This window comes from Puntigrus tetrazona, chromosome 5 (assembly GCF_018831695.1).
Source record: "Puntigrus tetrazona isolate hp1 chromosome 5, ASM1883169v1, whole genome shotgun sequence".
Classification (NCBI taxonomy): Eukaryota; Metazoa; Chordata; class Actinopteri; order Cypriniformes; family Cyprinidae; genus Puntigrus; species Puntigrus tetrazona.
In genome coordinates this window covers 7,345,543-7,360,211 of record NC_056703.1, presented here as the reverse complement: position 1 = coordinate 7,360,211, position 14,669 = coordinate 7,345,543, and the positions used below count along the sequence as shown (strand labels likewise).

The window sequence follows — 14,669 nt, the reverse complement described above, 5'->3', positions numbered from 1 at the left end:
TGAGTTGCAGTGCTATATAATATATTCTATTTAATGGTAATGTTGGTAATGTTAAATTATTTAGGCCAATTCAGTTGCACTCCTTAACAAAATACACACACACAAAAACTGAATTAGAAATTAAAAATTTCTGTTCAGTTATTGTTTACCTTTTTTTCCCTTCCCAGTAGTGATGTTATTCCAGCAGCCCTGTAATAGATTTAAAATTCAGGTGACTTTTCTGTACTCAAATTTCTCCATTAGCTACATCGTACCACATATTTGTGATATTTTTTAATATGTCACGTATATTGATGTAATTATTATAAATGAAAAAACTTGAACGGGAATGTCTCCATTTTCGTCTAATCATTTGTTGTAAGTGTATTTGTTACAACCAATGACAAACTGTAATCCTTGAAGAAATTAGAGTTCTCACCACAATCACGAACAGAGCTGTCTCCTGAACAGTCTTCAGGGCTTGTCCATACTGCCTTATATTGGATATGTTCTGCCAGCCAAGCAAAGTTAAATATGGCTAACTAATGTCTAATATGGCACAAATGGGAGTCAAAGGAATTGATCAGGTGAAACACTTGCCACTGACAATCATTCTAAAAATGGAAACAACTTACTGTACTGCATATATATATGTGCATATTTCCACTAGATTATAAATATTGTACTTGTGTTTTATTGTTTTGTCTGTGAAGTTTAGATACACATGAATGTAAAGTTTCAGTATATATGATACTTCTGTTGGATAAATCAGTTTCATTTATGTAACTAATTAATTTTGATGACATTCAATACTGCCTCAAAATATGCATGGAATGTCAACAGATGTACTATGATACACCAGTGACTCTAAAAACAAGACTGTCTTAGTCGCACATGGATTAGTTCTTATTTAATGTAACTGTTAAATGTCAAGGAGACATATGTAGAACTGCTAGACTTTGTTATCACTATGCAGCAACATCACCACTGGATATTGTGTTTCCTACTTCAAGATAAGTATTTGTTATATTTAAAAAAAATCTCTTAAGTAAATGCTATTTTTCCTGAGTGTTGTTTTAGAACTGGGTATGGAAATATATTGTCTTAATATTAATTAGTTTGAGATATTTTACATGCACTTTATTTAGCAAAGAAAGATATGTTGACAGTGTTATGTGGGGAGTGTCAAACTTTGGTTTGTGTAATACGTTTAAAAGCATTAAATTGCACTTGGCACATATATTGGCCCTGAAAAAGCATTCTGTTTCAGATGGACATGCAAGTTACTTTGTGTATAAATTCCATTGCATTAGAAATAATATCAAATAAAGTTTCACATGTACAAAAAAATTATGCTAGTTAGACAATTTCTCACTTTTCTGGCACATTCTTTATAATGATTTACAACCAATTACAGTTAATTGCGGGTTTAGCTTATAACATTATCTATGTTCCGTTAACATTTCACAACCGTAGTGTACAAATGCCTTTTTAACCGTTTTATCAATTTAAAACATTTTTAACAACCGTTTTGATTAAACGGTTTGTTTAAAACAAATAACATTACTGTTTTTTGAAATATGCTTAAAATATGCTCTCCAATTATGCGCCAAAAAATCAACTTGGGCTTAAGTGTTTTCTCATGTGTTATATTGGATATTAAGACTATTGTAATATCACCATACATCCCCCTTAAACATATGTGTAACTCTTTTTTTTTTATGGCTTCATTCACTCAAAAACTGACACCAACACTAGAATAACATTTGTCAGATTTTTTACAGCAGGGCAAATGAGTGTAGCCCTGAGCCCTGCACATTCTCAGCATGCATAGCTTTAAGTAGGTTAGGGTTGTAATAAATGAATAAAAGAGACATAAGCAAAAATTAACCAAATTAAACATTAGCCAAAATAAAACTTTACTTGGTATAAAGGACAATTGTATTATTTACTTCAAACAGAGATGATCATGGGAAATCCCTTAATGTCATAAACAATCTTGGTCAAGAGCAAAATTCATTCAAGGTCATTTATATGCTACAGTCCAGGGAATACTATTCTATAGAAAACATGAACATGAACAAAACACTTTTAACCTTTTTTTTTGTGTTTGTTTAGTTGTTGTTTTTTTCCTGAACATATATAAAGTATACCAAGTGAAAGTTCACACAAAAAAACAACAACTAAAAAGCCCTAAACGTGATTAACAGATATGTTCATATATCTACTTTATGCATGTAACACTGAATTGTGAACATGTTGACAAACCAAACTTTTATTGTGTCATAAATCCTCATTCACTCATTACAGATGCTCATACCACAGACGGTAGAAAGCAGCCCCTGCAGAGCTCCTTGGCATTCTCACTATTTCAACACCCTCTTTCCTTCTGAATAACTTAAGACTTGTCATGTAAGAGGAGCCTCCCTTGGCTGTATTTTTGGCATGTCCACCATGTGTGCACAAAGTTAAACGATGGTGACCCGGTGTTATGTGGTGTATATTTACAAGCCTAGTTCCAGCTCTTCATTTCATCTGCCATGTACTAACAGCAATCATCATAAGAATTTTAATAGTCTCAGACTCTGTAAAGTAACGTGTTGATACATTAAGTCATAATTGAGCCAGGAAATAAATAAATCCTTACTGTCAGGTTTTTTATAGCTGTATTCTCCACTTAACTGTGTTTTCCTGTAATGAAAATCGTTATGAGCACATACTGATCCTTTGAAAAATTGCTGGAATGACAGATGAAGCTGTTTCATGCCCTATAAGCAACAAATCCAGATGAGAGATGTATAGGCAAATGCTTGATTAACTGTCAGCAGCACACATTTTGACAGCATTTGAAGCATTTTAGTATTTTAAGGATGCTAAAAAAACTCCTCAGTACCAGCTTATATGTCAGATATAATGAAATCATACAAAAGTGATGGAACAATGGAAATACTGAGTATTTGAAAACACATTGCTGCTTTTTTTACCATGCATAGACATGTCATTTGATGACTCCCTCCAGAGTAATGTGATGAAAGCTGTGTAACACATACAGAAATAGTCAAGGTAAAAGTGTGGAGCTAAGGAGAAACCTGCCTCCATACTTCTGAACACCCCAAGAAGGAAACCAATGGAGGAAGGCTTTGGGTTTCATAAGTGACTGTATCATGATCTGTCACACAAGCAGTGTGTTAGAGTGAAGTTAAAAGCACAGCGAATCTGGTGTCAGCTCTACAGCTTGAAATACCAGCACCATCTAGAGGATGTGACCTGAAGCATTACTCCACTGCTGTGTGATCAGCATTTATTTGTGTAAATTAGGTTAACAACAAAAGGTTAGGAAAACACTCAATCCTTTCAACACACATATACACATACTGTACATATGAAATCAGATGGGCTAAGCCTAACCTGTACACATTTACTTGTTACTGGTTAGGCATAGTTCATCTGATTTTGCAGGTAACTGTTTGTCCATCATGTGAATAGGGATGACAGTCTCTCCAGGGAGACTGACATTAGAGCCAGGTAATGGGGCCTCAACTGAGAGAACACCATCTGGGGACAGCTTGGAGCTGATCTGTTTTAGGTCTAAGTCAGCTGGAAGCCTAATGAATTGCACAAGAAAAATGATACCAGCCATGAGTAATGACAGAGTAACACCATTCTACACAGCTGATATACAAGATTTCAGAATTGTATGAGAACAAGCCTTACTTGTATTTTCTTGTAAAGCTTCTAGAGATCAGCCGGTGATTTTCCTGCCTTTCTTCGTGATTACCTAAAAACAGAAAACAGATATTGAAGAACGTGCCATCAGTCTCTCTAGAAAATGCGATCTTCTGTATTTGATGTCATTCCATAGGCTGGTTATATTTACATATGCATTATAAATTCTTTAGTAGGAATAAATATACATGAAGGTCATTATACCTGTTATCTCCAAATATCCCTCATTGGTTTTGATGTTTATCTCATCTGGAGAAAATGGACTGACATCTAAACATATTTTCCAGTTTTGCTGTCCCATTTGTTCACACAAAGTTTCAGAAACGTGTCCTTCTGATCCAGTACATGATTTAGGTGGAATCTCCATGCACAAATGGCTGAAGATAGGTACAGATTCTGGCCCGGTTGAAGTTCCTAATCTTTTCCTTGCCGATTCGATCCAGCTAACCTCTTCGGGTCTGAGGAAACCGGGAAGGTCTGTGTTTTGGTTGAAAAGGTTTTGTGTCTTCTCCTGAAAAGGGTCCCAGCAACAGCTTCTTTGAAATAAAGGACGAGGCATCTTCAAACAATTTGAAAGACACTTTGTTTTGGAGCTTCCAATACCTGATGCTGATGCAGTAACAGGAAATTTGATTTCCTAACTTGCGAAACGCTACTGAAAGTTACCACTCACTTCTTTTATACGGTCCTTGTCGATTAAACCTTTACACCAAATTACCCAGTTATCCAGTCCCGAATGTCAACAAAGAGGCTTGGCAAATCTTTCACCCCCTTGTTACAACCTGACATAAACAGAATGATGCCATCCTGGCTGTATTAATAGAACTCAAGGGGTAATGGCAAATTCTTGGCGCATGACAATAGGTCTACTGGCAATAGTGTCATTACATTAATGCCCTCTGTAGTCTGGTCACATCTTGGTCCTCTTGCTTTCACCATAGTTACCAACTTTGTTGTACAACAGTATGTGCTTTCAGCCTTTATCTTAGCTCTAAGGGAATTCCTCAGTCTTGTAAACAACATTTAAAGCCAGATGCACTAAGCTGATGATACACAGGGCAATTTTGAGCAATGTTGGTTGGGCACTTTATAATTGAGAATGGGTAGAAAAATTATACTTTGATACTTTGAATCAGTCGGGGGCTGTGTCTCACCTGGTTGTCCACTGACAGCAACATTGCAGTGTACCATCACCCAAAGATGCATTGCAAAACACTAATACAAACTAAATGTTAAACAGGAGGGAAAAAAACCAAAAAAAACCCCAGATATTCATTCACTTTTTTTTAATGACAAATCATTAGGATTAAGCATTTTTACTTCCATCATAAATGCTTGGTATACTTGCATACAGAAAAATCATGTACACAAAAACAATCATTCTCTTGTTCCCTCACCTTCTCTACACTCTTTACAAGAACCCTACTTTAACTGTGCATCTTATTTCATGAGTGACTTGGGATTGAAATGGGTTCATTTGAATGGGCTGGAGAAGGGCTGATATGTGATCAGTTGAAAAGGCACAGAAAGAGGCTACAGCAGATATATAGTAGGAAATAGAACAGTGCAGCACAAGAATACAAAAGGGAGTTTTACAAGCACATTTCTTTTCCAAGTAGAAGGCTGATCTCAACTATAGTGCTTGTGTGGTCCTCTGCTTCAGTAGCACCGGATCAGGCAGGGTCTAATGAAATAAGTAGATGAACAGGTAATATTTATTTCAACATACTGCAAATCACTTCTTAGAAACCTGCAACATATCCAACCATTTAAAGACTTCTTTATAAACTGCAATATTTATAGTTTCTCACCAACAGTGCTAAAGTTTCTCAGGCAAAAGGATTTCCCCCAAACGGGTCTCCAAAAACATCTGCAAGGGCAGCAGTCTGAGTGGCTGGAGTGCTCTGGGATAGAAAACAGGCAACAAAATTCATACAGAAAATTTTAACTAACAAACTTGCAATCCCAAAAACACACTAAGCTTTTACAACTCCAAAGTGCATACTGTATTCATGGGTAGTGCTCCAAAAGCGTCATCAAAAAGGTTTGAGCCTGCTGTGGGAGCTGGGTTTGAGAGGGCAGGGCCTAGATTAGGAGTGAAGGCAGCATCCAAAAGCCCTGTGGCTTGGGCCGGGGTCGGAGTCAGACCTGCTCCCTGAGGTACTGCAACACTATGAGGGGCCTGCTGAGGAGCGAGTTTGGAGGTCCCTGAACAAAATGATGAACCATAATTAAAAATCAAACCATAAAAATCGTCATGCTCTATGACTACTACGGCTATGAGTTAATACCATTTGAGATTTGGTTTATGTCGAAGTCATCATGATCTGCCACGTCCTGAGCCAAGCCAACCTTGCTGGAAAAGTACTGGTCAAATGAGCCATTGGTGCTTGGATCAGTTCCTTGTTCTGGTTTCTGGGGCTTAACCATTTGGAAATTTTTGAACATATCTTTTCCGGTCTTCTTCTCCTTCTCCCCAAGGGGGTCCAAAGCTGTAAAGGCACTTTTGACCACTGGGGGATCTTCCTTCACCGGAGGACGGGGTGGAGGTCGAGGAGGAACCACTGCACTCTGCTGCATACCCATCATTGCATTAGGAGGCACCATGGGAGCAAACTGGTTTGGTTGGAAAGGTCCTGGCACAGGACCAGTGGTGGGCCAGGACCCAACAGGTGCTGCAGGTCCTGGTTGACCCCAGGCTTGGGTGACAGCTGGTGGACAAAAAGGAGAAGCTCCTTGCTGGCCCCACGCAGGTACAGGCAAGCCTCCATAGGCAGATGGAGGAGGAAAAGGGTTTGGCTGTCCTGGAACGGTTACTTGTGGAACACCACCCTGAGGAGGAAACATTGTGGGAGGCTGACTCCACAGAGATGGAACTGTCCCAGGAGTTTGAGTGACTGAAGTAGGGCCCAGAGACAGTGACCCTGCAGAGCACAATTACATTACTTGTAAACATCAAAGAATAAAATGGACGAGACCATTCACACTAAGTGAAATCAGCATATTTTCTTAGCATAGATGGCATTTACACCAAGTGCATATAGCAGCATAAATTTTTTAAAACATGTCTTTGTAATATGACACTTGCTAGTTTTCCGAAACCGTAGAAATAGGTCAACATATGAAAAAAGTTGATTTAGTTTAAGTGACTACCAGAAAGAATGCGTTATACCAAGAGCATTGACGGTGGAGGACGGCGTGGTGTTGAACAGATCCGCTGGAATGGACGAGGTCTGACTTGAAGGCTGAGACTCATTCTGGACTGATGGAGCAAAAAGTTCAGCTCCGAATAGGTCATTTCCAGGTGACTGTGTACACAATGCGTGTAAAATAATTTTAGTACTCTACCCAAACTTCAAGTGCCAAATGAAATATGGCAGACATTTGAAAAATATACATGAAAAAAAGTCCAGTTTTGTTTTAAAAACAAAAATGGTTTGTTAGGTTTAATATACAGCCATGTGAAAAAGTTAGGACACTATTGAATTGCATGATTTTCCATATCAGGACATAAAACCATTGGTTCTTAATTTGGAAAGTAAAACCTGCACAAAGTGTATCTACAGGCAATTAAATTGCATAGGGTGTCCTAACTTTGTCACTCATAGCTTTTACATATTAGCTTTATTATTGTTAAATAATGACACCGTGGGATGAAATGTAGTTCATCTGAAGTTCCATTTCCCAAATTTTAAGAACTACCAAGAACCAGATTTTTTTTTTTATGTCCCGATACATAAAACCATGGAATTCCTAACTTTCACAAGACCGTATGTAGATACCTGGTTGAACTTCTACTTACCCTGCACTTTTAAACAGAGAGGCAACAAAACACTGGCAATCTGATAATTTTCAATTAAAATGTATTTCTGAGTAGAGCTCAACTGCCATACAAAGTGAAGCATGCAGTAAGTCACAGTATTGCCATGACACTGTTGTTTGCATCAATTTAATTATTAAAATAAGCTGTAAAAGGAACATTTTAGTATTTTTTTTTTTCATAAAACTTGAGCATAACACTTAGTAGCATTCTTAACTTAATTCGTTTTTTGTATATCATCATTTTTTAAAACATAGTACAAGGACAACAATGCCATGTCCCTCAGCACCAGACAATGTGGCAGTTTCTATTTTTATTTTTTAAATGTGCCCCAACACACAACACCTTTAAAAACCAAACACCTCCCATTAAAAAAAAAAAAAAAAATCTAATCTGTGTTTAAGACAAACTACAAGGACTGTAATGAAACCATCAGTGCATGTTTTTTTCCAAGCCTCTCTGCATATAGTAGGGTTTGAACATCCGTACATTATATGTATAAGGTTTTTAAAAATCAAAATTAAAATCCTGCTGTTCATGCCAAACAGCACAGTCCTTATAGTCTCTCTCAGCATTTGGATGTGCAGGAATGAAAACCTGAGAACAGTTTCTCCTGTCAAACGTTCACCTTCTCTCTCCTCCGCATGCATCCAGACCTCGAGCTTTGAGGTGGGGGGCAAAGCACCATCAAGCCTCCACTTTGAACAGAAGTTGGCAGGATGGTTTGCAACCATTCCGCTGATTTACTCTGTCCATTACATAGAGGACTTTGAAGAACCGGGGGACCTGATTTGTTTAACCCATTCAAGACTGGTGGGTTGTTCACTGAGGTTCTCAAAAAAGGGTTCTGGCTAAAGGGGGAATTGCGGTCATCATTCGAATGGCTTACAGTAAGCTGGTTTACTTTGCTTTCATGTGAAAACAGGTCATTGGACAATCCATTAAACTGCTGACTGTTTGAACGGGACTCTTCACTCAAATCCGGCCCATTCACAAGCAAACTAGAAAGATCTGACTCATTGGAAGAGAACATGGAATCTGATTGACCATTCAAGGGAGAAAAGGGATTATCACTGAATGGATCGGTGCTAAAAGTTGGGAAAAGATCTGATATGGATGAAACGGGTTTGTCATCTGGTGTATTGGAGAGAGAGGATGAGTATGAGATGAAAGGCTTTTCTTGCTTGCCATCAATCACAAAAGCAAAGTCAAGGAGCAGAACACTGTCAGGCTGGTTTTAGAAGAAAAAAAATGACATTAGATAGATGCTGTGAAAAACACTGAAAAAAATAATTGGACTGTAAGAAAATGTGATTTTAAAGTCATACAGCAATAACAACATTAATAGAAAATATCTCAAACACCAGTAACAGTATGCAATTAAAAAGCTCTCTTCCCATTTCCTTGGGTTTGGGTGCCATCTACTGGCCAATGGGACTTTCCTTAAAGCATTATTAGTAATGGAGCATTTGCTCTGGTCATGAAACTTAGCCAATCCAAATGCTCCAGACCCTTAAAAGGAGAAGTGAGAGCTGATGGATGACTTTTGTGAGCTGGAAAAAGTCTTAATGAAATATGGGCAACTAAAACAAACACCTCAAAACTTAAAAACAAAAACTGGCAAAAAAAAAAACGAGCCACATGTATAAAATGATTTGCTCATTCGAATGCTAAAAGATATTTTTAAAAGAAATCATCCAGTTAAACAACAGCAGACACTGTAGGGTCATTACCGTAGGAGAGTGAATGTCAGGTGGAGTGGACATATCACCAAACAAGTCCATCTGCTCTACAGTCTAAGAACACACAGAACATCCTCTAGGTTATTTTCCAAGGATTTGAGCTGAACATTATTTTGTATGAAATTGCAAACACCTACTTTTACAGCATTTTCTTTCCCATCCAAAGTGAGTAAAGCATCACCACCATTCTGATGACAGAACATTAAGACACATAAATAAAAGATTACGTCAAAATAACTTACCAAAATATTTATACCCACCTCAATCACAGCGTTATTTCCATCACCCTGCAAAGTTTCAAAGGTTTCAGTAAATAATGTGCAAACTAAGTTTGATTTCAGAGGCATACATTGCTTGGAAACTGGTTGAGCATAACTGGTGAACCCAAGTTCTCAAAATAGCTTAACTTACAAACCTACAAATAACTAAAGTATGCAATCTTCTTGCAAGAAATAAAATGGCACCAAATTCATTATTCAATTCTATAAACTAAAAAAAAAAAAAAAAAAAAACATGCAGTAATCTAAATAATAGGATTTCCTTTGTCATTAAGTGATACAAATATATACGTCACCTTCTGTGCAGCCTCATGCTCTTTCTTCTTCATATTGAATATCAGCTGAAACAGATCCTTCAAATCAATAACCAGAGGCTCAGCCTGTAGAAGAGAGGAATAAACATGCTTTGGATTACATATCGTACCATTCACATTGCCAATTCTTAATATTTTGAGCAAGTCATTTTTGCAAGTGGTACCAAATCTCACACCATTAATAGCCAATTTAACTGCACTTGATCACCATGCTGTGCCCAGATTTGTTATCTATCAGAAGATTTCGTCTGACCTGCTGAGCTGTTTTAACAGCAAAAAACTGGTGCTGCCCCTCTGCTCCACAAACGTATCCAAATGCCCGGTTATCGGTGACATCGCGAGCAATGAAGGAGATCTTATTCACCACATGTTCATGCTCAATCACCTAAAGACAGAGAGAAAAAGATGAGCATGCTATGAATTCAATACAGAATTTTAAATTACAATTGAAGTGGCCAAATCTCAATTTCGCAAGTCAGCTTACAGAAGTTTACACAAAACTACTCACCCCAGTTTTCTCATCAACAATTTTGATTCCTGTTAAAGAAATGTTCACCCATATTCGTTGTTTGTGCTTGCCTTGAGAACGAGACGCTATCGCCATGCCCTGTATACAAACAGGAATTAACACACACACACACACACACACACATATACACATATGCAAATTACCCAGCTCATTGCTTACACTAATATATGATAAACTGCATACATTTCTAGTTCAAAAAAAATCTGCACCTTTAGTTTCATCATGGAATCCTGACACATTTTGTCCCCTCTGGGTTCTGGGATATCATCCACACCAATGAGCTTGGCTTTATATCTCACTCCATCACCCTGAAATCTGGCCAGCAGAAACTCATCCGTCCTCTCTGGGGCTGTAAATAAAGAACAAGCTTAGTATTTAACATTTAAAATAAATAGATAAAACACTTACATGTTTGCTTTAGATAACATCAACCCCATTTCAAAAAATATATTAATAGAGAGGAGGCTAGAGTGTACTTTTTCTTCTTTCCCTCCAGAAAGAAGTTCTGGTGACCGGTGTGATAGGTGTTGTGGTAGCTGTTGGTTCACTAGTTGTCGCTGGTTCTGCCGGTACCACAGTAACTGGCTCTGCTTCAGGTGGCTGTGACATAGTGGATTCTTCGTTACAGGAAAATGAAAGCAAAAGACGGGAAAAAAAAAAAACCCAGCCGAGAGGCAAAAAATAAGTGGACACGCGCAGGTGGGATGTTCAGCAAGCACGCATTCTCAGTACTGCACCTTTAGAGAGAGGAAGGGGAAAAAAAAAAAAAGGTATAAGTATATTAATTATAGGGAATATGGAAAATAATATTTTATAGGTGAGATAGGTCTCTTATTCAGGACATGAAGTCACAGAAACAAGCTTTTACATTTGTTTATAATAATTTTTAACAATATAGATTGTACAAAAGGACTCAGTCATTCAATTTGCTGCCAATAGCTGCAAAAAATTTTTTTACTTGTAGATTCTGTCATTGACAGAGGCAGAGGAAAGAGAGGAAAGTGTCAGCAGGAAAAAAAAACCCTTCCTGCTTAGTAGGCAAAAGTGCCAAATAAGTTTTCCATTCCTGAAATACAGGATTAAAAGGATTATGACAGCAGAATAAAAAAGAAAGGGTCACTCCTTTTATTTCAAAGTCTAATCTCAATGTTTCAAGTCAACCCAATTTAGAACATGGGATCAATAAAGCACCTTACAATAAATTAATCAAAATGTGTAAAAGAAGCTAATACATGAGAAAAGTGACTAGTATCATGTTTTTACATATGCATATTTTACATTGTTTCTCAACAAAAAAAAAAAATTCACCATCCAAATACATGCATAAACTTCGGCAAAGAATTTAATCAGAATTTAAAAAGTGAATCTGTGCCTTAGCATATTTAATGAAATGCAATGAAATGTAATTTGGCAAGATGAAACATAACTGAAATGGTCTGAAAGACATACCTTAAGCAGCCAATAGTGTTTAGCTGTGTATTTCTCAGCATAAAGTGGAAAGAGTAAGAGAGCAAAGGTAGGCAGATCAAAGGTTGAGCAATTAAAACCTGTTAATCCTTTTCCAGCAGCTCATCAGCCCTAAAAAAAACACTTTTCCAATCCCATGATTCTCAAGATTACCCAAACGTTCTCCTTTCAGCTTTAGTCTTGGAACGGAATTACTTTACTTTCCCCGGTTTAAATTTGAGAAGAAAATCTGATTTTCTCAGATTATCTATTCCTTATCCGACATGAATTTGCCGTGACCAATGACTTAGACAAGCTTATGAGTTCACATAATCGTAAAGCAGCAGGAGTCAAAAGCAGAGACAGAATGACAAAACAGATCTGAAAATATTAGGGTCTACTACAATAGCGGCTACAAAGAGATAAAAGCCAACTGCCATCATGACCGTGTTCAGGTTTTATAATTAACTCACAGTTCTATTAGATCATATGACCGTGAGCAGCATGAACATTATCGTTTTATGCATATGAAGACGGCATAATTCCTTACGGAGGACATATGCATTCATATACACTTCAAAATAAATCCCAAATTAGCAGATCAAAGATCTTTAAATGACAAGCAAGTTAATTTTAAGAGTAATACAATCTCTCAATTGGTAGAAGAGTAAAATTTTATGACAATCAGCAGCTGACGGACACAGATATGAACAGTTTATCAGCTGAGTTGTGATTATAAAGAGCGCAAAACAGTGGCAGAATTGCTGTAAGACAATTGTCATTGCTGAGAGTCGAGGGTCATATAGTGTAAAACGGCCTGTAAAACAAGAGTGATAAGCTAAATGAAGATTCTTGCGCAAGAAAACAAAATCATGAGCGTTTTCTGCTTAACAAGCACCCAAGCAGGTATTCTGCATCCGGTCTCATACAAGTCACACAATAAAAGAGCGATAAAAATTCACACAATCATGAAATCTGTTTTTATGCTGTCAAAGTTACTTTTAAGCACGAGTTAAGAGGTGCATTACCGGCATACCAACCACAAAGCACAGAGCAATCAATCCAGCATCAGATGAGAAAAGGAAACAGAGCAGTGATATAAATTTATTAGAAAGGCTTGCTTATCACTGATGACTCGAACTCATCCTGAAGCATCTGGGCATTCAGATGGAAAAATGTCCATCACATTCTGTGATAACCTGTGCTGCGTTTCCCAAAAGCATCATAAGCCTCGGTTGATCACAGGTTTAGACTTACAATGGTTTTGAGAAACAGCCCTGAACGACTGATAACATTCACAGGCAAATACATCAAGAAATCTTATGACTATCTACACATTAACCCAGATGAACTAGGTAAGGCACAACATGGAGGCGCGCACGCGCTCAGAAGATGCTAAATTCCAACTCTTAAGAATTTAGGACCAAGACCATAGAATCACTTGAATGTTTTTTTTTTTTAATTCTGTTGTCTGATATTGTGATCTACCATTTAAAACAGAACACCTTTTTCAGTGCAGTGCCTAATATAAATGTCTTGTTTATACTCAAGATGAGGATTTGTCTCATGGTCCTGGCTGTTCAGTAACTTAAATGAACCCAAAAGTCACAACAGTTAAGTTTCATTAAAACAGAGGATTCAGCAACAGCATAGGGTGTTCATAAACCGAGGCACAAATCCGCATCAGCAGTATTAAAAGCGTGCTAGTTATACATTAGCATGCACCAAATACCGAATGCATTGCGGATAGTCGATTAGCACAAAATAATAAATAAAGCAATTTGGTATAAATTACACCTTTGAACTTGGTACAATAACCAATTTAACCCACGTTTCGCTGCTTTTAACAATCCGCAATCAAAGCCTTATTTTTCACCACTGATGCTGAAATGTACGATACACTGTGACTTCAGTCCATTTTTATTTTAAATAATTGGACAGTTTACACAGTAGAATAGTAAAAAAAAAAAAAAAAAAACAATTGCATATTCGGTATTATTAAAACTTAATTTTGACTCCAGTAATTTGCAGTTTAAAGGTTGTACTACCTCTGTGAACGATTAAAAAAAATCCTAAATAACAAACAAACAAAAAAAACATAGCGTTCATAGGCATCTGATTTAAACGGGATTCCATTTCTCACGTTTCAGCGTCTCTTTAATTTCGCCACCATTAATCACTTGTTTGCCATCAAGTAAACTAAGACACCGACAACACGTGAGGTTTCAGTCACTTACCGCAAGCATGCATTCTTGAACTCCACACCTGAAACACTGATAACGTGATAGTTTGAAGAAATGTGAACGCTAATCCGCTCTCGCTCCAAACAGGCGGTCCTCTGCCTCCTCAAACTGCTCCCGCTGCCGAGCGCCTCCCACAGGTACCGCACACCTTAACTCGACCTTTATAACCTCACCTGCAATATGCAAATAACATTGATTGATCAACCTGGAATTATACAACACGGTTTACTTTTCACGAATTGCAAAAAAAAAAAAAAAAAAAAAAAAATTATATATATATATATATATATATATATATATATATATATATATATATATATATATATATATATATACGGACACTTTTTTAGATTAATAGGCAATTTTTCATGAAAGATTTGTTAAAGTGAGAACTCACATAAATTTTGCAATGTGCAAATTTCCTTTTTCAGTTTAAACCCTAGCACAATCTGAAAGCCAGAAAAGAAGTTCTGCTCTCTGTTCATCCTTCCTTCCTCACGTTCCTTCCTCTGCTGACATGTGAGGAAAGGAAGGGGTAAAGAAAATATATACTTGCAAAAGTAATGATGAAGAAGAGTTGTAAAAGAGATTA

General features: G+C 37.1%; 2 protein-coding genes across 3 annotated transcripts; both read right to left on the bottom strand.

Annotated features, from left to right (window-relative positions):
* Nucleotides 1-151: 151 nt before the first annotated feature.
* Nucleotides 152-4,518, bottom strand: hspb15 (heat shock protein, alpha-crystallin-related, b15). Its single transcript, XM_043239065.1, has 3 exons — nt 3,910-4,518; nt 3,694-3,757; nt 152-3,584 (listed from the first exon to the last, which is right to left on the bottom strand). Exons 1-3 carry the CDS (start codon nt 4,262-4,264, stop codon nt 3,398-3,400), a joined length of 606 nt encoding a protein of 201 aa, XP_043095000.1. The 5' UTR covers nt 4,265-4,518; the 3' UTR covers nt 152-3,397.
* A 458-nt stretch (nt 4,519-4,976) lies between these two features.
* Nucleotides 4,977-14,222, bottom strand: dab2 (DAB adaptor protein 2). Of its 2 annotated transcripts, XM_043239063.1 has the most exons (15): nt 14,072-14,222; nt 10,865-11,125; nt 10,598-10,737; nt 10,368-10,466; nt 10,113-10,244; nt 9,842-9,925; nt 9,528-9,554; nt 9,405-9,455; nt 9,259-9,321; nt 8,154-8,756; nt 6,878-7,013; nt 5,997-6,629; nt 5,711-5,913; nt 5,517-5,609; nt 4,977-5,389 (listed from the first exon to the last, which is right to left on the bottom strand). In XM_043239063.1, the coding sequence occupies exons 2-14, from the start codon at nt 10,995-10,997 to the stop codon at nt 5,535-5,537; spliced, it is 2,379 nt and encodes a 792-aa protein (XP_043094998.1). In that variant the 5' UTR covers nt 10,998-11,125; nt 14,072-14,222; the 3' UTR covers nt 4,977-5,389; nt 5,517-5,534. The 2 variants fall into 2 exon arrangements, with proteins under 2 accessions (XP_043094998.1, XP_043094999.1); XM_043239064.1 differs by lacking the exon at nt 8,154-8,756.
* Nucleotides 14,223-14,669: the final 447 nt, after the last annotated feature.